At 36.6% G+C, this 26796-nt stretch overlaps 1 protein-coding gene across 1 annotated transcript in view; it reads left to right on the top strand.

Moving 5' to 3' along the window:
* The window catches only part of LOC118155839 (proprotein convertase subtilisin/kexin type 5-like), a 197337-nt gene that overhangs the window by 91812 nt on the left and 78729 nt on the right, over nucleotides 1-26796 (top strand). Inside the window, exons 6-7 of the mRNA XM_035309402.1 lie at nucleotides 10911-10999; nucleotides 16077-16249. Of these exons, the coding sequence (XP_035165293.1) occupies nucleotides 10911-10999; nucleotides 16077-16249 (262 nt within the window). The remainder of the gene's footprint in view (nucleotides 1-10910; nucleotides 11000-16076; nucleotides 16250-26796) is intronic.

Raw genomic sequence — 26796 nt, 5'->3', positions numbered from 1 at the left:
ACGAGGCAGATCTCTACTGTGCATTTGTTTGGAGCAACACATTCCTCCTGCTCTCTACCTTACACACAGATTGCTGGGTTATGCAGGAATGCTGAAAAAATATAGTCTGAATTTTTATTCCTGGCTTTGTAAAGTGCTTTGTTTATTCTGAAAATCGTCATTATTAAGCTGCAGCTGTTCTAGTAGAGGTGTTCTTTCTAGTCTCATATTTGCAAGAAATAATCTTTTTACATCTTGGTACTTCTTCAGTAGAATAAGAATAGTAGTGTTTTCTTATATCAAACAGTGTGACTTTTTAAATTGTAAGACTGCAGGCTTTATGCTAAGTTGCTGAAATGCAAGCAGCTGGGAAGCAGATTTGCAGTTTTTAATCACCTTTTTTCCCAAGCTCAAAAACTAGATGACAGATGGCTTCACCTGCATCCTTCTCATCCAAAGCTCTTCTTTGTACCTACAGTATAGATAGCATGGTATATCTAGTACACAGGGTTCCTTCTCAAGTACAAGCACGTTCACTCTAGGTGGTATGTTTGGAAGTGTCAGCAGAGAATTTTTAGCAAGCTTTACTCATGTCTATGACAGTGTTTTTTAAGGCTAGTATCTTAGATAAATATGGGTGGATTTTCCTAGGAATAGCAAATGCACTGCGTAGCCAAAAATACTCATTGTGTCAGTATTCCAGTTCTTACTCTGAAGCTTAAATATATATATATATATATAACATCAACTTTACATAGTCAAATACCCAGAAACATTGGTAGCAGTTCATTAATTAAACTTAGTAAATAAACCTGCAGCTTAAGTTAAGTTAATAGGAAGCATTCATAAAGCATACCAAGAGTTTATTTGTGTAAGGTAATATTGGGAATGACACTAACTTCCTTTGCAATCTGAGGCCTTGTTCCTAAATCAGGATTAATTCTAGACTCCAAAAACACTAACAAAACCTTAAACTATGCTCATGATCCATATAGTTGCATGAAAAAAATAGTATAAAGACTTGTTGTGAAGTCTCATCTGTTAAATATATTTATTCTAGGTTGAAATATTTGATTCTTGTAATTAACAAGGGTTAATTAAGCTGATATAAAACATTTTTAAAATGCTGTAATAATCTGCCAAAGTTTTTACTTGTTTGTTAAATCATGTTTAATTTTACGTCGTTCCAGTTAAATCAGTGCAATTTTAAAGTAAAACTGGTATTGATGAAGCAACACATCTGCTAACAACATCTGAAAATATATCTAGAGATTTTTTTGAGGTTTCCTGTTGAGACACATTTATTTTCAGTCACCTTTTATGAAGACATATGGATGTTTCTGATTTTGGTTGTTTGTTTAATTGGTTGGGTATTTTTTTATTTTCAGTTGTCACATCTGTGTAGTGCATTGACTTTGGAAATTACAAGACTATCTTTGTGTCACTTTTTTTTTTTTTCAAACATTTAAAACTCTTCTGCACAGAGACAAAAAGTGGAAAGAAAAAGAGAGGGCACGTCAGGGGCACCTGCTGAGGTTATTTTCTACTCAGCTGGCACCTGTAAATATCCCACCAGCATTTCTTTGACGCGAAGAAGCATCATTTTACAGACTTAAATTTGACTAAAGCATTATTAAAACTTCAGAGGGCATTGTGTTGGTTGTGGCATTGGAGTATGAACTGTTAGAGACATTCTGCTACAGTTTCCATGTTTAGGATTTATGTATGATCATTTCCGTAGGTAGTTCTATCATTCTTCAGGTATTACTCTCTCCTAGTAACCTCAGGGGTTCAGCACCTCACAAGGGCTTTTCTGAGAGGCAGTTTGGTGTAGATAAAGGAGACATGTGGCCCACGTTTTTCCTGTGTCCCCACCACCTGCTTTCCAGAAGTTACTCCTGTAAAGCATCTAATTGCTCAGTCTTCAGGATCAGAGTCACATTGGTATGAGAGCATGACATGCCCAAAACTTAACGCTTCAAGCACATCTCATAATTTCTCAAATCATAAGACACCAGAGTTTATACTTGTGGCAACAGGTGAGTCAAGATAGGAACAGTCCTCTGTAGTTGTGCATATACGCAGAGTGCTTGTGTTCAGATAGCAAAGGTTCAAAAGTAAGTTTTCTCAGCACAGAAGCGATGCTAAAGCAGGTAATTTCTTGGTAAACAATGGGCTAGATATCAGCAGTTTTCCAAGAAAGAAGTTTTTATCTCCCATCTTGTTGGATGATAAGCTTACAGATAAGCTTGCATTATCTGTATGCTGAAACTGAACTGAAAAATCAGATGCATCTGTAGGAGCTGCTATCAACTGCTCCTTAATAAATTACCTAAGGTGTGTGCCAGCCTTGCCCAGCCTCACACAGAAAGTCACAGAGAGGCAGCCAGAGACCTACACTCATTCTCCCCTTCTCCCCAAATAAACAAGGGTATTTCTACTTTGTGGAGACAAAGTGGACTTCAGCAAGAGATATCTGAAACAATGAATGGCCCTATGTAAGTTATTTACTGCTGTCATCTGCTGGCAATATTAACATCTATGAGGAGGATAGCATCTGAACCATGAAGGATATCGCATTGTGAGTGTGGCTTATTCTGTTCTGTATTTTTAGTGAACTTTCAAAAATTCCTTTATTTATACAAGAGTACAGTGTTACCTAACCGTTTGTAAAAGCACAGGTTACTGGAAAGGTACAGAGTTTAGCTCTAGGAATTTGTTAATAATCTATTCTGTTTACTGACACTGTTGCAGACAGTGGAGAGACAGTTTACATTATATTGAAACAGAAAATCCAAGTTTAAATAATTAGCTAATTTTTTAAAAATAATTAGCTAAAATGTATAATTATGTTCACAACATGATTACAAGAGTTTTTATTGTGTAAAAATATATGACTGACTTTGTACATCTTCCCTCATTAAGTTGTATAGTATGGTAATTCCAATGCCATTTTCGTTAGCCACGTTCCCTATGTAAGAGATTTGAATTTGGGCTTTCTTTTGTCCTCTTTTCCGCACATATTAAGTGAAGTGATGAAACTGTTTCACCTCAGATTAAGGATGGAGAGAGTATAGACACATAAGAAGTTCTTCCTAATTGTGTATGCTACTATATTATTTGGGCTGAATACAAAAGGAATTGACTAATCTGAGATGCTTATAATGATTGCCAAAATTGCTTGGAGCACATCCTACTTGTTTTGTGACTTAACATTCTTCCTACAACATCTCAAACAGCTTGAATTAGGTGAATAAATGATCATTTTGCTTATGCATCAGGGGAGCCTTGAAGTTTAAGCAGCCTCATATTCTTCTGTTTGAAAAGCAAATTAATTTTTCCTTTTGATGAGGTATAGCTAGGTAACAATATGCTCTTCCAAGAGAGTATTGGCTTTGATGTTGCTGCTAAAGAGGTTTAATTCCTGTGCACAGTAACTAAAGTGCACTGTTTATGCTTGTGATTTGCTTTAATGAATGAGAAAAGAATTGGGTTCCCTTTCTCAAGAAAGTTACTGTACAGTAGGTCTGTATGAAAAATAAAATAATAATAATAATAATAAACTTGTCTGAAAAGTTTTTTCTCTTTGGTGGCTTTTGAGCTTTCTTATTAATTTTCACTTTTCAATACCCTGTGTTCACCCTGGGTTAAAACATCAGACATCAGTAAATATGTATATAATTTTTTTTAATATGTAAAACTACACTGGGCTAAATACATTAGTTACTGATTTGGTTGTTTGTTTTGTCTTTACTAGAAAAAGAAAAAAAGAAAGGAAAAGAAAGGAAAAAAAAAGGCATATTTGTTTTATACATTCAGATTCATCTGCTCAGTCACATAAACAAACTGTAAAATGGTAATTAATGTTGTAGAACCACAGTCCTTTGCTGGGCTTACATCAGAACTTCACACTTACAACAAATTAGCTGTCTGCTGCTAATAGAAAACAAATGTAGAGAGAGTGGCAGGGCAGGATCACTGCTGTTAAATTTAAGATGTGAGTGTATGAGATGTGAAGTGTTCCATGGGTTTGTTTTAATGCTGTCGTCATTGATTTATTTGTGAGAAATAGATGAGTTATTTTCAAGTTACTCTTTAAGTAATTTCCCATAATCATGCAAAAAGTCATTAGCCTTGGGACCCTGACTCAAGCCAGCTTCCAGTCCTGTGCTGTAACCACATTACAACACCGTGCTTGATGCTCACAAACAGGATCCTGTCTGTGCGATGTAACACCCGAGTCTTTGGCATTTCTCCTGATATCTCACATTGAAGATGTCTGTAACTTGTTTTTCACATTTACTCTTTCATTTCTTTCTCCACTGTTATTATCCAAATATATCCCCTTCATGAAATAGCTTTATTCTTACTATTTTTCAGTTGTAGCGGATTGTGTTTTAAAGATTGGGTTTTCTATGCCCATACTTTTAACTTCTGTAAATTTCTTTATATCTCTTTTTTAGATATTCCCAGAACAACATCCCAGCCTAGGATTTCTTCTGCACTACATAAGACATTACTCCAGAATTCAGTAACATTCATTTCTGATACAATGCATTTCTGACGATTGTTGTTAAAACACATTGCGGTGTCTCAGATATCACATATTCTCATTTACAAATATATTCCAGTGTAAGAGAGGACTTTGGAAGCACTTGAAACTTCAACTAAGATTTAAAAAAATAATAATCAATTTCCACATTTTCTTACCCATAACAGTGGCTACCTAACATTCCTTTCTTCTCTCTCCACAGAGGTTTGAATTCAGTTGTCCGTGATGCAAATGTAACTATAGACATTTAGATTTGAAAAAGTTATATATTACCTGCAGCTAGACCTGGAAATAGTGGCAACTATGTAGTTCCTATTGACACTCCATGGTAATTACAGTTTTCAGTCCATTTTACCATGTGTAAACTAGTTTTCAAGTTTAGTGAGACAACAATACCTCACTAAAGTAATAGGATCAGAACTTCACTGGATAAAAACTTCAGATTTGGATAAAGCTGCACCCATAAAGTTAATTTAATCCTGTAATTTTCCATTTCTTTTAAAATATATTCCATGTAAAATTTAGAATTTTGTTAACTAGAAGAGAAATCTCTGACTAGTTAATGGTTGTTTAGTTCACATTACACATTCCACCCTTGGGATTCCACGCATAGGTAATATGGTTATTATGTAATTATGCTGAGAAAGGAAGCTGTTTTATCAAAAATAAAGGAGCAACTGTTCAAGCACATCACATTAAAATGTACATTACATTGTCTAAACTGTTAGACTATCTATTCTAACATTTTACAATTATTTGATATCCACTCACAGCATGTGCAGCACAGAACTTGCAAAGGACATGCTGTTTTCTGTCAACATTTCCTCTGACAGAAACAAACAAACCACTGTTTGTTTATTGTATTGTATTGTATTGTATTTCTTTACAAGCTCATTCCTGTGGTCTTAGAAATATAAATATCTCTTAGAAAACTTCAGTAAATTACTGGTATGTCCAGGGATGTTTGTGATGGGCTTGCATTGAATTTCTCTGAAACTCTTTTTTCCGTAAGTTCCCATTCTGAAAAGACTCAGTAGTGACAGGTTGAAGTGGGTTGGACTGTAATGTTAGTGTCATGAAAAGCAGAAGGGCTTTAAACCCTCCAGTCCCCTGAGCTTTTTGTGTTCTGAAATACTTGGTGAACTCCAGAAGAATAAAATACGGCAAATAAATGCATGGTCAGAGTGTTTGTGGAGTTCAGTGAATAGCTGTCAGAGATGGAGACTCTGAAATGCAGAGCCAATTTATGTGGAAAGGGATTTTCAAATTATCAGTAGCTGTCTTCACTAACTCTGAATATTTGCTTATTGTAAACTTTCAGAGGCAAGCTGTTAATCAACTTTTATTTTAAAGATGTTCCTGGTGCCTTACACTTTCCTCCTCTTTTTAAAGGCAAATCAGGACTGATAATTGAAATATAGATGTCTTATGTGTAAATAATATGCTGGTGAGATGGGGAGTGATAGTTAATCACAAAACATGCACCTGTTTTCTTTTCATCCCTTTCCTGAAATATTGACCTGTTCATGTCTCAGAGAAAATCTGGTGCTGAAAAAAAGTCACATTGTATAACAGTATTGTGAGTAGCTATTACATTTCTCATGCTTGTCCTATTCTTAGAGAGCCATCAAAAGCTCCTTTACTCTACCGGTGCTCTAGCACTATTCATGCACGCAGCATAAAAAAGTGACATACATCTATTCACAGAAGCGTATCTCTTTGACAATTTATTTCATTTTCTCCCTGTAATAGTGAGGGCATCATAAGGTAGAGAATTCGTCTTTACTAAGGTCTTCTTGCACGGGTCTTTGACATGTTACTGAAGTTTTTAGTGACAGACTGACAAATTTTCCCTTTATAAAAAGAGATGAAAATCAATCTGAATTGCCTATATATTTCATTTGTTCTTTGTGTTCTGTCTATCACAGACAAAAGTGAAAATAAATACATTTTTGAAAAAGTTTTACATAGTTGCCTGAATAGAAGAATTATCTAAAGCATGTAATCAGAATCATATAAGGAATAGGTTATATGGTAGGAAGTGCTAGCCAAATTTATAAGCATCTAACTATAGGTTTTTGTTTTGAAGATAACATCTGTGACATCTGTCTTTTACCTGATGGCCTCTTGAGCCCAAATCTTGTCTGAATAGCAATTTTTCACATCTCTCCTTATGAAACAAATAAAAGAAAACTCTCCTTCTTTCCATTCCTTTTCTTTCTTACATACTCTAGGTAGAAGACCCCTTTGTAGATGGGCAGAATGTCTCATAACCAAGCATTCTTTCATGTTTCTATTCTGTGATACTACATCACACTGACATTAAGACAAAGGACAAGTGCAAAACCTTTCAGTGGAGTGTCTCTTCAAAGTGTGGTTTAATAGCCTGGGAACTTATTTCCGTCCAACATAAGCTGCCAAGGGAACCAGTGAAATGAAGCATCAACCCTTAAAGTTTATCAAGATAGGCCTTTGTAGAAGAGTAGTCATGCTTTCTTCTATGACTGCCTCAACTTTTTAAAGAAGTTGTGTTTGATGCAGACATCCCACATAGATAGGAGATTGCTGTGTTTTGAAATATACACATTCGTAAAAACTGCTAGCTTGAAAGCACCTTAAGTGTTTCACATCTAGTTAGTGATTAAGTCCTATAACATGCTAACCTATAACCTGTCTGTAATTTGAAATTTTAGGGATTTCATTCTCAGTAGAAGTTCTCATAGCTCAAAAGCAGACCTAAGTCTGCTAAGTCTGCTAAGTCTGCTTAAGTCCTAAGACTTAAGGATCAGTTTCATCGTATTTGTTTATCTAATTAACAAATTATTGTAGTGATTAATGAGAAGGCTTTACTAATTTTGATTGCAGAATTCAGGGTCTATGCCAAAGGGTAGACCTCAAGCAAAACCTAGAACAGAAAAAGCTAAAAGCAATACATAAAGAACTTTATGCAGATTTTTAGAAAGTCTTTCATTTCACAGCATAATTGAAATATTGCTTAAAGGACCCATAAAAGATAACATATTAAAATAAATTGAGTTGCATATATGATTAATTCACACAGTGGGAAGCTGATTGTGAGACATGCAATTTTATACATGACCTTGAAATGAATAAAACAACTTTTAATTTTGTCATTTCCCTTATAAATGTGGAATGCAATTAGCAATAAACTTGGCAGAGAAGCAAGGGTCTAACATAAAAATCTGCTTACAAAATAAATTTTTACCATTACTCTACTAAAGTTATGATAAAAAGAATGATTTTCCAATGCGTGAAGAAGACTGAAATATTCAGCAAAGTTAATTTAACTTGCATATTTGTCCAAAGATATAGTTCTCTCTGGAATATGGTTTATTCTACCAGAACTTTACATGAAATTTCATACTGTTCTTTAATTCAATAAGTGTCATCATACCTCCATGCCACTGGTAAAGCCTTGGCTACTTCTTACAGAAGTTAGAAGTATGCTTACCACTGTGGCCTCTTCCACTTTGGATGGAATTTGTGGTATGGTTTCACATCACATTTAATCCCATGGTACTGTGGGTTGCTGAAGGGGCAGTTATGCTCTGCTCCCTCCACACCCACCACACATGCCCTCTGTTTCCCATCTACAAACATTAACTAGCCCTGGAGTGAACAGGGTCTTTTTGGTGATCCAGTGGAAATCTAAGCTTTTGTTGGTGCTCACTGGATATGATTAACAAAGCAGCAGGTATCCGTGTACTCTTCTGTGAACCATAGAGAAACTCAAGCTGTTTCTTCCATTATTTTTCAGACAGCCTCCCTCCTTCAGGTGTAGGCTTTACCTGTCCCCTTTCTCAGCTGAAAAACCTTTCTCCCATAACTTCCCTTTCATGCTGTTTCCAAGCTTGGTACCCAGGAGGGGTTTCTTGCCTACACAGCCTGTATATGGGAAACAGCATCCCAGCCATGTGCATTTCACCAGGCAGGCTGTGATTTGTTAATAAAACATATGCACCAGAGTGATGTGAGTGATTATAGTAATCTCTGCTTTGATGTCTGAGTTATAACACTTCTAAACTTACCTGTGAGACCTAACAAAGTCATCAGGCAGGAAGAGGAAATTTGGGAATCATGTGTCTTAAAGATAACTCTTAAGACCAACATTTTCCTTTAAATATGAATTCATTTTAGATGGACGCTGCTTCAAATACATTATTTGAAAAATATTTGAAACACTACTTGAATGTTATTTGAAAATAAACAAGGATCTTTTCAAAACCCATTTTTATCTGTGATTCTCAAATTGACTTCAGATTTTTGAAAATAATTCAATAATGGAATCATGGAATCATTAAGGTTGGAAAAGACCTCCAAAGCCATCTGGTCCCCCTACCGTCAATACTGCCCACTAAACCATGTCTGAGTACCGTATATAACCATTCCTTAAACACCCCCAGGGACAGTGATTCCACCACTTCCTGGGCAACACGTTCTGAGAAGAAATGTCTCCTAATTTCTAACCTAGACTTCCTCTGGCACAACTTGAGGACATTCCCTCTAGTCCTATCACTAGTTATCTACAAGAATTGCTATATCACTTTCAGTTAGACCATCAATCTTCTAATGAAGAAAAACAGGCTTGAAAATTATGCTTCATATGAAAAATAAACTTCAAATTAAGTCTTAAAAAAACACCTCTGATCGAGTTTGGCAACTAGATGATGAATTGTGAATAGATTAATAGGAAGAGATTTGAGAAGAAGCACAGAGTTGTGAAACCTTAATCCAGCATTAGGATTCATCAACATGCCACTTGTCACTTAGGTTTTGCAACTAAAGATTACACTTTCTTCATAGAATATATATATATAACTTACCTGATAAATTGAATTAAATTGAATTGTCTTGTTTGAAATTCTAAGAAGTTAGTGTTGATCACTTCTATTGCTTCTTTTTTTGTTTCCTCACTTTAATTCCTAGTCATGTCTATTGGTTGTTGTTCTTGGTTTACATTAAGCCATTCCAAACAAGTTGTCATAGTGTTTCTCATCTAAATGTCTCGAAAGGTTAAGGGGAAAAAGTTACACTAATAATATGGAAATAAGGAATGACTCTACTGAAAACAAGCTGTACCAAGAGAAAGCAACTGCGATTCTTGTCTGTAACGTGGGCGTCAACCTTAGCTCAAAAACAACACCCATGTTCTCCAGATGTCTATGTAAGCAGTCTGTCAACCACCACTAGCAGAAGAGTGCCTGTGTACACAACTGACCTCACTTCGCCTGCTCTGAAGTGCTAGCCACGTTGTTATCTATTTTTTGCATTGACTTTTTAAACTTCTTACTTTGTGGCTACCCAAGCCATGTTATCTGTCTTCATCTCATAAACTTCCCATCTCTTTTCCTCTCTGGTCTGAAACTCTTTATCTTCTGTCCACAGCAACAATCTAAAGTTCCCTGTCTGTTCGTTGTTGGTTGTGTTACATTTATGCAATGGATATGGTTAATTGCACAAGGATGAGAGAAAACTTACTCATGGAAATCACCCTGTGAAGGGTGATTATTGCAGGCAAAAATCACAAAAAGCAGGAACAGCTTTCCTACCATAGCAGGCATATGAATGAGCACCGTCATACTGTAGAGAGCATGGATCAAGGTTAGGCAAGACATCCCACACTAGCCTTGCACAGTGAGGAGGGGTGTAAGCAACCACCAGAGGTTTTGCATTCACCTTCAGCTGCTTGTTAAGATACTACTTCTGCAGCCCAGCTCCCAGGCACATGGCATAGATCTTATGTATAACTATGCTGCCAGCCGGTTTTTCAGGTCCTGGTTTGCAGGTTTGCAGGGTTAGACCAAGACATGACCAGAACATGCCTATATGGCAGCTTTGTGCATACCTGACTTACATGTCTTCAGCATGGCTGTGAAGAGCAGTATGGACACTGTAACAGTCTCATCTTCATGGAAAAGTGTGGCACATGCTGTAGCTGCTGAGGGTGCTCACTGGACACTATATAGTAAGACACATGCTAGCAACATGAGGAGACTGTGGGAGAATTCAGGACAAAAATTCTGTCTATAACCTAAGTATTGGTTCAAAATTAAGAATTGGTGTCTGAGACTTCTTTTTATTACAGGGGATTATGTATTATCTTTTTATGTCTTTGCTACAAATTATGTGTGTTTCCAATAGCTAGAAACCCTGCCAAGAGCAGGTTAAGATGATTGTAATAATAATGTTAGAATGCATTCAGAGGAATATTGTAATATGAGTATAAATTACTATGGGTCATTAAATAGTGCAGGACATTGTGGATAGTTGCACTTTTAGCACCTGAGAATGAGCAAAGCCAATGCCTGTAAATCCCAACAGTCTGTGCTTACTTGAAAAAATGTTTGTCTGACTCTAGGCATGGAACCCGTTGTGCTGGAGAAGTGGCAGCCACTGCAAACAACTCACACTGCACAGTGGGAATCGCCTTTAATGCCAAGATTGGAGGTATGTGAAACAATCTCCCACCACAAAAAAAAAAAAAAAAAAAAAAAAAAAGTAACCAAAGAGGCATTTGTGCTAAATGCCACATACAGACCTTTCTCAACAAGAGAAGAAGAGAAGGAGATTTGTATGGTTAACAAACTTAGCTGTGTTAACAAGGAAATTGCAGTGTTAGGGTGGTAGTTAAAGACCAGTACTGAAGGAGTTTGTCTGTGGTGACACTTCTCCAGTGCTCCTGGGAACACTGCCTCTCACACAGGAACATAGGAAGTGAGATCTTCCATGAAAACACAAAACCTAGAACTTTGATATCCGGGTTTTCTCGCAGATCATGAGATCCAGGTAATGAGCTTTGACAAATCAGAACTAAAAGTACACATATTTGCATGTTGCTCTCAAAGAAAACAATGTGAAAACTTAATACTTTGTTGTGTTACTTGGCTGTGGCTGGAGAGAATCTTCTTTTGGCCCCTGTGACCAGTCAGATTATTGTCTAAAGTGTGAAATCTGGTAATACCTTTTTTGCTCTGTTCAGCCAAGAGGTTCCAATTCTATCAGTTTTTAACCCATGGCTGGTCAACACCTTTGGCAACTGGAAAAGACTGCCAAGATGTCATCTACATGTCTTCTAGGCTGTAGCCTGCCTGAGCCAGATTGTAATGCTTCAAGTAAGGTTGCATCGTGTATTTTTGATGAAAACATGGTATTGGTATATTGGCTTTCAGTACAAAGACCTACAGCTCAAACTCATTAACTGTTGATTTACTGTTCTAAAATACAGCCCATGTGTGAAAACAGAAATGTGTTTACTTAAATATGCAGTAGCGGACAGTTAAAAAATACAAGCAGACAGGGCTGGGGCTGTTTCCACAATTAATACTGTATCTCTTCTCTACTGGGTTGGTAAAAGTTTGATTCAAATCAAATGTGATCACAACTGCATTTCACATTAGCCAAAGCACACAATGGAAACTTAATGGCACCTTTCTGTTTTCCTGATGGCTTCAAGAGGGTAGACAATACCTGACCTAGCATATGACTAGAGTGATGTAGATGAACAGCCTTCCTGCACAAAGTTACCCTGTCAGAAGGCTTTAAAAAGTTTGAACTGGCCAAGTGAGCTTGTGGCAGATGAACAGATTGTCTCATGTTGGCATGGCATTCAATCATGTACTAGCAGCTATGAACAGATTTACTGCATTCAAACCAGCATCTGAGGAGAGTTAGTGAACTGATAAAAATAAAAGGTGACTTCTGGAGTAAAAGTTTAACTTGTGAGTTGGATATTCACACAGTCTGTGACAGCCTGGGCATGTGCTTGGGAAGCTCTCCATTATTAACAGTGGCTTCTTAATGGGCTATTATTTATTCACCATTAGGAATGTCCAATAACAATATTTTAGAAAAACAACAAGAACAACAACAGGCATATTAGCAGAATCACAGGTTTTTCTAAATATAGTATAAAGTGCTTCAGAGGGACATGGTATGAACACAATTTCTGTGAAGAGCAAAGACTGTGTGCCTTTTTCATAATGTGTTTACTTATTTTATGCTAAGAATATAATAGACTTCAAGAAATTTCACTGTTCTAACTTGAGTAAAAATTTTATTCTCTTTCTTCAGCCCAATAATTCTGTGGAGCACTCACTCCCACAGCGAGAATGAACATCACTCTTTAAAGAAAGACAAAAAATACTATAGTGGCAGTATGATAATGTACTGTCTTTAAAAATCATTAGCATTTGAAAATAAGGCCTCAGCAGACAATCTGCAGAAAATCAGAGGCCAGAGAGAGTTTCAGGATGTTGGGAAGGGAGGTTGAGTTTTCCCTTCCACCAGGTGTCTATATGTAGGAATTTAGCTGCCAACCTGTATTTAGCCTGCCTCTCTTCCTTCCCTCAGAAAAGCCATAAGCTACACATGTGAATATGCAGTGGTTGTGTTCCCTCTCCACAGGCCAGATGGAGTGTAAAAATATTGAATCATATTATGCTGAACTAGTGTTCAGTTCACTTATTTCCCATGGATTTAAAGACCCTCCTCTGGCCTTTTTGGAGAAGAAATTAGAGTCAAGGTAACGCAGTTACATTTTTCTTACATAGAGTAGCACCTGCCAGTGGTGATGTTGAATTTGTTCTGCCAAGATGAGTATTCTTTACCTCAAATCAAAATGGGAATTGCTGCATCTCTGGTGACATAAAAGATAGCAAGGAAATAAAGCAAAGGGAAAAATAAATCCTTTCCATCAAATACCAGCAGCTGAGCAAATCCAATTAATGACCTCTGTGATGGAAAGTCATTAACAAGTTATCCACGAGTAATGGTCACTTTTCTTCTAAATGTATTTGCACTCCTTGATTCATTCCCACACATTTAAGAATCTCTGACAAATCTTTGACAAAGCACGTCAAAAAGAAGATCCTTTAAAAGTCCAAACCTTCTCTTAAAATGGTATGAGTGGGGACTTAATCCACAGATAGAAAAATCTGAGAAAAAAAAAAAAAATGATTTGGACCTTCAGTTCTTTTATAGCTTGTGGGATGTTTCTTGTAAAAAAATTATGCAATGTGCCTGTAGTTTGTACTTAGCTCAGCCACAGGCCCCTTTCATTAAAAGACAAACCAATGCACAAAAGGGGTAATTTTTTTTAATGTGTGACCCTCCGTAATATGCACATACAACAAATTACCACCTACAGAGCCCATGAGGCTTTTCATAGGAAGGGATGGTTATCCTGTTGTTATTGCTGCAGACTGGTTGTGGAAGTTGCAAAGCATCTGCAGGGATTTGGGTGCTTAGTTACTTGGCTGGACTGGAATCCTGACGGGAAAACAGTTACACTGAGTTACAGCACAACAGATGTAGATTGTCTTCAGCTGACGAGGAATTAGTTCAGCTGTTTCTTTAAGCTTAAGTCAGATTCTGATTAAAAACAAACATTTTAGAAGAAAACTTTCTTTCAGCTCAGTTTTGCATGTTTCCTGCGATATGCTAAAAGTTTGTTCTGACTAAAATGCCACTTACATTTTGGCACTTACTGCAAATACTGGAAAAAGTTTACAGAGCTCTAAAGTCTTAGGTGGAACAGTCTGGAAACACAGTCTGCTAATTGCCTTCTGGACAGCTTTTGTTGCACTATCACCACATGCCAAAAGCAGTTTGGAGGTACTGTGATTGGCAAAATTAACTCCTCCAGACATTTGGGGGGGTGGGGATGAAGAAGAAGCAGAAGAATAAGAAGAAAAAGAAAAAGAAATGGAGGGGAGAGAGAGAAAAAAAAAAGGATTTTTTTAATAGCTAATGAGCCACCCATTGATCAAAGTTACACTTGAAACATGTCTGTCAGTTGTTGGCAGAACGGAGCAAGACCTAAGGCACGACATTGTCTATATAGTTTTTTTGACCACTTCGCCATCACCTAAGAAAATTAGTATGAATTATTTCAAATGCCATGGCAGCATTAGGAGTTACTGTTCACCAAGTGAATGCTGTATAACTTAGGCTTGCTATATAGTCACAGAAGCATAAAGGGAAGTCTTATCTTCCTTATCTCAAATGTGGTTTACCTTTTATTGTATTTATTTAGAATGAAGTATATTTTAATGTGCTTGAAAGAAATGAGAACATAGCTTCCACCCATCATTAATTTTCTGAGATTCTGCTGAGGAAGATAAATAAAACCTGAGATTCCCAAAGTTGTTTTAATGGCTTTTTTATAAAGTAAAGTTCATAGTGAGATCACTGTTTGGACAAGTTTATTATCTCACAAAACATGGGCAGCTTTTGTGTGAACTTAGAAATATGATCACTTTTCATTTTTGAGTCAATTAGAGTGAGAGGGGGAAAAAAAAAAAAAAAAAAAAAAAAAAAAAAGGACCCTCTATCAACAAAGCAGCCCCTATACCTTTTGTTAATTGAAAGTTAAGGTCTTGGTAAACACTCAAGTTACTGCAGTCTGAACTCATGACCAAAGTAGAATGTGTCTGTAATTAAAATATGTAAATTTAGCTTTAAAATAGCAGTTGTCTTTTAAAGGGGAAAAAGCTTCAAACTAGTTAATTGTGGAAGTGATCATTACTCTTTACAGTTATATGCTAATTATGGTATAATATTTAAGATCTCTTTGATCAAATGTCACACTAACTGTATGAAGGTGTTCTTCCCTATTTAGGCTAAGACTGGTTATGGTGGTTTTCTCAGTCAGACAGTCAGAGCTTAACTTCAGTCAAAATCATCATAGTCAAAAGTTTCTTTAGTTACCAGTTTTAAGCCTTACTTATTCTACTGATCTTAAAATATCATGATACCATTCACTTTAGAAGGGCTGGTACATTGTCTTATCAAAATCCATGTGAATAGATTTTTTTAGCACAAAAATTTCAGACTGTACTATACAAAAGCTTCTTCACAGAAGAGGATGTTCACAATATTGTAGTTTCAGGTTGAATAAAGTGGCACATTGGATATTTGACAGTGACTTCCTGAAGTTGCCTTGCTACTGTGTATACTCATGTATCTGTACACATGAGCTTTCTTCCCAGTGTTTTCTTTGCAGCCTCATAAAATGAAGGAATATTCATTTCCATGTTTACCTGTCAACAGAGATCTTATTTTTATGCCTATTAGCATATGTAGGACTGTGAAAGTCTCAAACTGAATGCTGCAGTTTCACTGCTGTATAAAAGGAGAAAGAAAATCATATACTGTATCTTCAAATGAAACACAAACATTTCACTGTTCAAGTTCTTTTAAAAGAAGTTTTCAGCATAAAAATTTGATGTTAAATTTTGAAAGTTGTACAGTGGATAAACTAAGTAAATAGCTTTGAAAACTCAAAGAAAGACTGTAATACTATTTCCATTCTGTATTTTTTCATATGGAACTATTTTTTTTTTCATTGGAGAAACACATATCCAAAGAGATTTTTTTTCCACACTAAAAATCCTTGTGATCGTTCATTCCAATAACCTACACAACAGTTCTCTCTGTGGAATTAAAAAAAAAAAAAAAAAAAAAAAAAAAAAAAACAGTTTGGTTGAGTTTGGTTGTCCTATTCATTGTATCTTTCATCCTGAAGGTGTACGGATGCTGGATGGAGATGTGACAGACATGGTAGAAGCAAAGTCTCTGAGCCTTAATCCCCAGCACATCCACATCTACAGTGCCAGCTGGGGGCCTGATGACGACGGTAAGACTGTGGATGGACCTGCTTCTCTAGCACGTCAGGCTTTTGAGAACGGCATCAGAATGGTAGGTGGACATCAGAGTGTATCTTCTGTGTCTGCTGTCATGTGAAACTGTAAGGGTACACATGCTTGGTACGTCCAAGTGCACTGCATGGGGAAGAGAAAAAGATTCTGAAGGAAAGAAGAAAAGCTTAATTTGTATGAATCTAAAAATACATTTTCATTGACTTGATGGCCAGTCCTTCCTGATGTATCAAGTAGGTGTGTTCATTGTCAATCAGAATACATCATCATTCTAAGTGTCCTTTAAAACTGCCCTGAGGTACTGATGTCATTCTGCAAGAAAAAAAAATGAGACTGAAAAATGTTATTTTGCACAGCAGTGCCAAGTCATTGAACCTAAATTTCAATGAAATTTTAAAGCAAACACCTTTGACTGTTTTTCCTTCTTTCTTTTCTTTTGTTGCCTAGTTTTACTTGATTTCTTAATAGAAATTTGATAGTTTTAATAGAAGTTGGAAGCTAAAAAAAGTCTACATTCATGTTTCTTTTAGATTTTACCTATGGTCTCAGAGAACTTCTTCTTTCTATAACTTATGTATAAATTTCTCTACAAGTCTGTAGTATTACAATTTCTCTGTGACATAGCTCAAAAATCTTAAGCAATACAGTGCACAAAATCCCAAACATCCCTATATCCCTAAATATATCAGTATACTTTAAATCTAAGACTGTTTCAATGTCCTTTAATAAGCAACTGTCAAACAAATAACACCACAGAAGGAAGCTAGTAGTTAGAAGAACTTCTGATGTCAGAAGCCAATTTTTACTTCTTCCTTTTATCCTCCTGTCTGTTAAACAGATCAGGAAATGCCTAGTCTTCCAGTGCTCACACCTCTTTCCACTGTAGCAGACTGGACGAAAAGGAATTTAAAGCTCTGTGCTTGAAGGCCTGAGCATTATTTTGAACATAGCAGGAGACTTGCTATTTCAATGGTGAGTAACTCTACAATCAGAGAAGGGATTAATATGAAACATTTACTTAAAGAGTCTGAAACAATTGGACCAAGGTGGAACTGGAACATAATTACTGGAACATGGTAACACTATGCAGCAAGATTGGAAAGTGTAGCTGTTATTTAAATCGACAAGAGCTTTACCAGGTATGCCAAGATGATTTTAGCAAACTATAGCTAACATGCAGCCTAGAAAATTTGTGCCATGTGTAAGAGACAGTGTCTACCACTGAGAGATAATATTAATTTAAATTACTTTAAATTCAGCCATAACAGGCAATGGGTGCAGAGGGGAAACAGGCAAATTTACAGGGGCATCCAGTCACACTGATGGTCTGTATGCACAGTTCAGTGTTTCAGGTGATTTACAATACACTTGACTAATGCAACTAATGCAATGTAATTGATACCCAGTATCACCATAAACATTGCCTAACTGCTCAATCCCATGAGCTGTGAATTCTTCAGTTCTAATCACAGCTACATCCCTGGCTCATTTTGTTTTCCTCTACAAAGTTGCATAAATTGTTTACTCTCACCCTTTCCTTCTCCTGCCCCAATATGTCGGTAACAACATATGCAGCTTGCAGCTAAGTTATGAAGAACAATTACTGAAGTAGTAAAGTAACAACAACAGTGTTCTTCCCATGGTATATGATATTAAAAGTATTTCTCATTAAGCTTAATACCACAAATGCTCTAAAATAACCGTGCAACAACGTACCACTGCCTTCCTTTCACTAGGTCATCTGAAGACCTGTGAGTGTGGAGCTGCAAATTTGTGCTTTTACTTTTTGTACAGTATTTAATGTGTGAAACATAGCAAATCAAAATAGTCAAGTGTATACCTTCATCTGTAAGAAACTGCAGGGACTTAGCAGTTAAATACATTTAGGGACACTGATAGAGTCTGTCCCTGGAGAGCTCTGCTGTAATTAGTAATCATTATCAGTTATTGAAATACTCTTAGAGCAATACAACAAGTATGTGAGAAGGCCAAATACCTCTTCACTGCTGCTTCCCATGCATCATCATTCCTCTTTTCAACTGGAATAACAGCTCTCCCTGTCACCCCACTGAAGTTTACTATGGTTTTTGACAATGAGCATGAGAAGAAAAACAATAAAGTGATGGAGTGAGACTAAAGGAACTGCAAAGGGGCAAACATATAGTTCAATTGTTGAAGCACACTCAACAAAAAAAAATTATGTCTAAATGTATATATGTGTTAGTTTAAATTTGATATTCCATGGAAATTTTAGCCCAAATTTCTGTACCCACAGAACTCAACCATTTCCTTATTAGAATTTCAAACTTGATAAATCCAGTATAAATAAGAAATGTGGATTAATCTGCCTAGAGCATGGATCTTACCTACAAGCATTACTGTTCCATGGTTATTACTGCAGCTGTAATTTGAGAGAATACCAGCATAAAGTGGAAACATAGGGTTTCATTTTACAATGGTAATCATGTGGTGTTTTTTGTTTGTTTGTTTGTTTGTTTGTTTGTTTTGTTTTTAAGAAATAGTAGAAGTCATATTTGATGTAGTCAAATTGTTAATATTTTTGTGGTTTCCCTCCTGTTTCATTTTATCAACTTTCTGTTCTGCGCAAGGTTGCCCATTCAGAGTTGAACAGAATCATAGAATCACAGAAAGGCTTGGGTTGGAAGGAACCTTGAAGAACATATAATTCCAGCCCCAACACCCCCTCCACCCCCTTGCATGGGCAGGGACACCTCGCACAGGTCTCCCAGGTTGCCCAAAGCCCCATCTAACCTGGCCTTGAATAATTCCAGGCATCGACAGCTTCTCTTATGAGCAACCTGTTCTAGTGCCTCACCACCCTCTTAGTGAAGAATTTCTTCCTCATATCTAATCTAAATCCCCTCTTTTAGTTTAAAACTATTATACCTTGCCCTGTCGCTACACTCCCTGATAAAGAGTCCCTCCCCGTCTTTCCTGTATGGCCCTCTTTAAATACTAGAAGGCTGCTATAAGGTCTCCATGAAGCCTCCTCTTTTCCAAGCTGAACAGCCCCAACTCTCTCAGCCTTTTTTCACAGGAGAGGTGCTCCAGGATCATCTTTGTGGCCCTCTTCTGAACACTTTCCAACAGGTCCATGTACTTCTTGTGCTGGGGACCCCACAGCTGAATGCAGCACTCCAGGTGGGGTCTCATGAGAAGAGAGTGAGTCTCATGAGAGAGGGGGAGAATTATCTCCCTTGACCTGCTGGCCACTCTTCTTTTCCTGCAGCCCACAGTAATGGCTTTGTAGGCTGCAAGCATGCATTGCTGGCTTATGTTCATTTCTTCATTCACCAACACCCCCAAGTCCTTCTCCTCAGGGGTGCTTGCAATCCATTCATCACCCAGCCTGTTTTCATGTTTGGGATTGCCCCAGCTTTGCATTTGGCATTGTTGACGTTCATGAGGTCCACATAGGCCCAGATCCCCCTGGATGGCATCTCTTCCCTTGTATGTGTCAAACACACCACACAGCTTGGCATCATCCAAAAACATAGATCTAAGTACTTCCAGGTATTTGGAAATCTTGTCTAGTTCTGATTATGAAAACTTTTTAATGTTTTAAAAGGAAGTAAGTATTCTCTTTAAGACTTATACAAAACTCAGATATTTTTGAAAATCATACTGATTTTTCTTTTAATTGCTTAAGGTTAATCTCTAATTTTCATTCTTTAAAATATAATATACACTGAAAGGTTGTAAGTGTATGTTTCAATTATCACCTTCCTTAATAGGCTTGATTTCCAGACCCAAAATGACTTCAGGATGAATCTGCTCTTGTTCTCTTTAGTTAAGCAGTCACAATAATTGTGCAAATAAAAATAGGCAGACAAAATTGCATATTACAATGTGGATAGATCTTGACCTTCTCTTTCAGAAATATTGATCTGGACAACAACATTACTATATCCAGTGTCTGTGATGTAAATTGAAGTAACATTGGTAACAGATAATTTGTCAAGAACTTTTATCAGATCTACACAAATATTCAAAACTGATATTCTTCATTTATTGTGCATATGCAGAGACAACTGGATATTATTTAAAAAAAAAAAGAAAAAAAGAAAAAAAGAACAGAAAATAAAAAGATTGAGATTTTTAAAAAGAATTTGAAAAGGAAATTATGCTAAGTTTGTTTAATTAGGAAAAAGAATCCTGGATAATAACTTTGATTAGAATATAATTAAAGTGACTGGTCTTTTTCTTATATCAATAAAGTGAAAATGAAATGGATGCAACAGCCACAGTTTCTTATTTTTATTGTGATGGGAGTCTAGGATCCTTGAAAACAAACAAACAAACAAACAAGAAAAAAACATAGTTTATCTTTAGTGCATATTATTCCAATTAACAGCTCATGCAGGGTGTTTTAGAACGATTATTATTTTTAAATCTGCTGAGCTAATATGATTACTTCTTCCAAATCCTGCACAAAATAATGAAGATAAATGACTGTACAGTTTTACCATTGAGTTCCACAGAGACAGCACATGCCATAAATTGAAACAGACAAATCTATTTAAAGAAAGGATACTGAGTAATAACTGAGTTTATGAAATGAAAACCTAAAGCAGAAATTAAATATGCTTTTAACATTCTGCCCAGGATCCAGGTAAAGGAAGAGGAAGCCAATTTTTAAACCTGTCTTGAGTACCATTACTTTCTGTCGTCTTCAGGGTATTTTGTTTAATTCTATTAAATTTACATACTTGAGTTCAAAGAGAAACCTTGGAGACTTTGCAATCAAACAATTTCTATGCAAATATATAAGCTCCCTTTATATTATGCTTCCAGTTGACAATGTTCTTTTCTTGGAAATGGTGTACTCATAAGGATAGAAAATTCTGGAGACTTGTGTCTTAAATACTAATGTCTAAAAAGTCATAGACCTAATAATCTCAGAAACAATTCCCCCATAATAATGCAGAACAGCAGCACAAAGGTCAATATGTTCAAAGGTAACATATTTAAGAAAAGATTAGGTATGTGATGTCACATCTCACCCTGTGTTCCAGAACATGCTTAGCATGACTAAATGTGATTGTGGCCAAGTCATGTAATAAGACTTTGCTGGGTCTGGGACAAAAGGGAGAACACAAAAACCCTTCCTTGATTCAAATAGATAAAACCAAATTACCTTTAAATTTTAAGGTATCTGCCTGTATCTCACAGGCTTTAAGCCCAGTGCTATAACCACTTTAGAGATTTACATTCTCTGATTCATGGCTCCAGGATACAGCATTGTAACTAGTTCATTTTATGTTCCTACAAATAAGCCTGCTATTCTAGGATAAGTTTCAACATCATTTGGGGAGTAATGCATTTCAGATATTCTGACTTGTTCTTTCACTGCTGTTTGACGAGGGCCTAATAGTTAACTTTCTGGAGAATGTGATCCCTGTTTATGTTTTATGCAAACAGAGTTTCAAAGAGCTATTTATCTCACCTCTCCCAGCATCCTACCAACTGCATGCTTAGCATTATTTGTTGTGCAGTGTGCATAAGGTAGTCAAAATTAGTGGCAGGGCAGGTCATCCTTAATGAAAACTAAGAGGGCAGATAGGCAGTGAAATCTACATGAGAATTTTTGGCTTTCTGCCTGCATCAGCACAGGGGCCTTCATTTTATTGCCATGACACCATTCTGTTTAGCAAGCTGGACACAAGCCAAAATGTTTGATGGACATTAATGATCAGATGCTGTGTGGCTGAACCTCTTGTGAGAACTCGGCTTGGTGCCTTCCCTCCCATCATCACTGCCCCTTCTCATCTCTCTCGCTTCACCAACTTTGGCTGCAGAGTGTGTTCAAAGTGTTTGCTGGGAGTGGAAGGCTCACTTACAATCACTAAACAAGCTTCCTACCCTGATGGAAGAGAGAGAAAGGGAAGGGAAGCAAAAAGAACAGAAGGGAAGGCAAAGAAGAAAAAACAACAACAACAACAAAAACAACAACAACAAAAATGAAATTCACATTTTTATTATAATTACTGTTATTAATCAATGCTTCTACTCCAAAAATGGAAGAGATTGTTCAAAATTTTCAAGTGTTCAGGACAAGGTTTGTTGCCTGAGTTGTGCCACAGATAGATTTCTCTTACATTTACTTTAACAGGCTATTGGCTTCTCCTGTAATCAAATCTCTGCATCATTTTGAGTAGGATGTGTTGCCTATGAAAAGAGGAGTTACTCTGTTCTGCTTTGCAAGAGCATTGCACTGTAAAAATCAAAGACAAATTCCTGCAAGGAAACTTCAAAAAAAATTCTCAAAATAACTTACAAAATAGCTATCATTTTATACACTGAAATATTATGATTCACAGAAGTTAATGCCATATTTTTTAAACTGTGTGTTGTTTGTTCACCCTGTACATCAGTAGTCTACGACCAAATGAACACGTAGCTAGCTATTTGTATGTTAAACTTGGATCATACATAGGTAACTTCTGCATGCACAAGCGTACCAGCAGAGCTCTAATTAGTTGGTTGAAACCTATTCACTGAAGATCAGTCAGAATTAGTGTTGTGCTTGGGTTAAGGATGTAAAAGATATGACTTCCAGTATGTTCGTGTAACTTGATGTTATGTCCTGGCATTGGCCTGTTACATGTATTGCATATATGCTGTGTATGCCTATTGTATCTATTATCCAGCGTGTAATGTTGTATTTATTTCAACAGAACAAGCTAAACTTTGGGTGTCTTTGCACTACAGGTGGGGATTGACTATGTACCAAAACTGGAGAAATGATGTTGAGTTTTACTATTGTAATTCTGCCTTCTGATAACATGATGCTGTACTGTTGGCTTGCAACACTTATATTTCTGAAATAAGAAAGGACAATTATAAGTCCTTAACTGGCCAGCAATGTGCCCAGGTGGCTAAGAAGGCCAACAGTATCCTGGCTTGTATCAGGAATAGTGTAGCCAGCAGGACCAGGGAAGTGATCATCCCCCTGTACTCAGCTCTAGTGAGGCCACACCTCAAGTACTGTGTTCAGCTTTGGGCCCCTCACTGCAAGAAGGACATCGAGGCCCTGGAGTATGCGCAGAGAAGGGCTACAAAGCAGGTGAAGGGCCTGAAACAGAAATCCTGTGAGGAGTGGCTGAGGGAACTGAGGTTGTTTAGTCTGGAGAAGAGGAGACTCAGGGGTGACCTTATTGCTCTCTACAACTACCTGAAAGGAAGGTGTGGGTCTTCCTCTGCTCGCAGATAACTAGTGATAGGACAAGAGGGAATGGCCTCAAGTTGCTCCAGGAGAGTCTCAGTTTGGAAATGAGCAGACATTTCTTCTCAGAAAGAGCAGTCAGGCATTGGAATGTGTTCCCCAGGGATGTGGTGGAGTCACCATCCCTGGGGGTGTTTAAGGAAAGGTTGGATGTGGTGCTTAGGGACATGGTTTAGTGGGTGATAGTGGTGGCTATGGGCAATGGTTGGACCAGATGATCTTGGAGGTCTTTTCCAACCTTAATGATGCTATGATTCTATTAAGCCTGTTACTCCCACAGCTTTGGAAGTCACTATGTACCTTCATTATTAAAATAAGTAACTTATTGCTCATCTAAATTTGTTATTTTCCTTTCCACTGTACATTGCCTTTTCTGCTACATTTATGGTTAATCTTATGGTGTTAAAAATCTCCACCTGTAAGTAACTACAGATATTAGCCAAGTGATCTCTTGAAAAAATTAAGTTGGAACATATGGACATAAAACAGGAAATGGATATGTAGGTCATCCAGTACAGTTCTCTACTATCACAGACATCATGTCCTGTAAATACTTTCAGCAATTTCTATTTTAGAATGAGTTAGAAAAATTTTCCTCTCTACTTCTGCTGAGTGACTGTTTCACAGCCATCAATGTATTTGTTAGAGACTTTCTTCTAAATTTTAGTCAGATTTTCCCACATGCAGTATTTGTCCATTTGTTGCTGTGTCAAAATTGTTCTTCAGCTTAAATAGTTTTTCTCATATCTTTTTTTTCATCTGACATATTTATAGAATACAATCACATCCAACTCTCAGACTTCATTTTGCTGTGCTAAACAAGTCACTCTAACTTCGTAACATTTAAGCTGTCCATCTCTTTGCTGTCCATAGTGGTGATTCCCTCCACGTCTTTCAACCTGAATTATTTTCTTGAATGCGGGTAATAGTAATTAGTACATTCATTAACATTCTTTTTCTTTCTTTTTTTAAAAAAAAAAATTCAAAATCACCTAATAACTTTGTTTCATTCTTAAAACACTCTACTCATAACTTCTTCAACTCTGTGGATTCTGATTCCCCAGCACAGCCCACATCTCCAGTGCAGAAATTTCCACTTCCAGCTTGCTGTTATATTAACTTTTATTTTGTTTCATTACTGATCCTTGAGGGTTCATTACATGTTTTGTAGAAAACAGATAGACTGGTTCTAATTAATTTCTCTGCATAAAATAAGTTATCCGAAAATATCTTAAAAGGTTTATCTTGATTTCTAAATTCAGTGTGTGATGCATTCCATTGACTTTGGTGCCTATTACTCAGACCTTCACAATCTGTTCTAAAGCCTTGAACAATAATGTTTTATATATTCTTTTTCCTTTTGTTAGTCAGAATTTTCAAGCCACTGTTCATTCCTGTAGTTCTTTTCTGAAGCACTTTTTGTTTCCCAGCATTGTTTTTTCAAATGTGGATACCTGAATGGGGCACAGAAGTTACAGCTTTCTCCACACAGGGGTAGTACTGTTTCCCTGCTCGCTGCACATGTTCATATTCATTCTGCTTAGAGATCCAAAAATCAGACTAAATTTTAGGGAAGCTCATTGCCAGCTGATTATCTGCCATGGCCCTAAGCTGCCTTTAAGAGTCACCATTTTCTAGGAGTTTGTCCACCATCATGTATTTGTTACCTACGGGATTAATTTCCTTGCATGCAGCTAATAGGTTTATATCAGGATGCCTTAATGCTTTTCCAAGTGCGGTTTATACTTGATGTGATTTAGTCTTTTCCAAACTGAGATTGCCAAGCAAAAATCAGGTTAGGTGGTAACCTCAACACATCGTTAAGGTAATAATAATTATTTGCCCTACCTAGTTTGCACCCAGTTAGCAACTTTCAGCATTCAGTAAAAGTAGAATTAGGGATATTACCTTCCAGGACATGAAGTAGAGTTTGGGCTTTACTTCAGTGATACCTGAATGAATTATGATACTATGCATCTTTTTTTTTCTTTTCTTTTGGAAATATATAATCAAAACTAATCTTAAAATTAATCTCCTTTGCTTTATGGGGAAAGTGCACTTTTTCACACAAAGTTAACATGTAGTTAAAAAAAAAAAAAATGCAGAAAAAGAAATAATGTACCAGAAATGTTCTTACATTACATTAACTGGAATATACAAATCCTAAAGGGCAGGAAACTTTGGAATGAGAGTTACAGGAAAATATACCTCAAAATGTCCAGTTTCCTTACAATGTCACATAGTGTACTGGAAACCAAAACTGTTTAGTTACCTCATCCATTCTCACACATATATGGAAACTGTTATAACAAGCCAGAATAGCATTACTGTTTTTGGACTAGTTGTGAAAAATGGCCTCTGATTTTGGGTGCCCAACCTGAAACAGGTGATACAGTTGAACATGAAAAAACACACCATTCATGATGTGGAATAAATCTTAGTTTGGATTGCCAATACTCAAAAGCAGCTTTGGCAAAACAGGTCTCTTTCCATACACTTGAAGTATATGCATTTCAAAGAGTGACTTTTTGAAATATGAATGTAGTCGCTTATCCCCTATCTTCACATATTTCTAAGGACTTGAGCAACAGCAGTGTCTACACAATTCTGTGTATTATGTGGGAAGAAGTTCAGTAATTATCTTGAAAACCTGAAGCCTTCTGTAAGGAAGATTTTAATTTAACGAGTGAAACCAGTTATATGTTCTGGTAGACATAGCCTCCTCTCCAGTGTTTAATCAGATGATAGTACAATAATAACTGCAGCTGCCTAAACCTTTTCCACAGAATGGGTGTTTGCATGTGAAACACATCCCTTATCTAGTCCTAATGCAGTTTTCTTTCTTACACAGTGCCCATTTTCCTTGGTCACCTATCATTTACTAGAGATGCCTTGTGTTACAGAAAGTTTGGAAAACCTATCTGTAATATTATTTACAATACACAATCTACTTTATCCCAGTAACAATATCACCAACAACAAAAGTAATGATAATAAGGAGAGAGAATCTAAACCAGAAATGCAATTCACACAGCCCTTTAGCTGGCTCTATTTTGTTTAGGAAAATGGGAAATTCATTCCAGCATTCCACAGGTTCAGATTTCAGGTTTCAGCCAACACTTCTTTTGGTTGCACTTTAAGCACTAATTACAGCTCAGTGGGGAATAACTTGGAGCTGTTTAAGCTGTTGTTCTAGTGAAGAGTAAAATAAAATATATACAACATGCAAGGATATATGTTGCAATGTTGCATTGATATATCCCAATAATTGCTGTGTTAATGTAAGGATGCTTGTGGTTATTCTATACATTCTTCTTAATGCACACATAAAGTATTTTCAC

Source organism: Oxyura jamaicensis, chromosome Z, assembly GCF_011077185.1.
Source record: "Oxyura jamaicensis isolate SHBP4307 breed ruddy duck chromosome Z, BPBGC_Ojam_1.0, whole genome shotgun sequence".
Lineage (NCBI taxonomy): Eukaryota > Metazoa > Chordata > Aves > Anseriformes > Anatidae > Oxyura > Oxyura jamaicensis.
The sequence above is the reverse complement of the archived record's forward strand: the minus strand, read 5'-3'. Positions and strand labels throughout refer to the sequence as shown.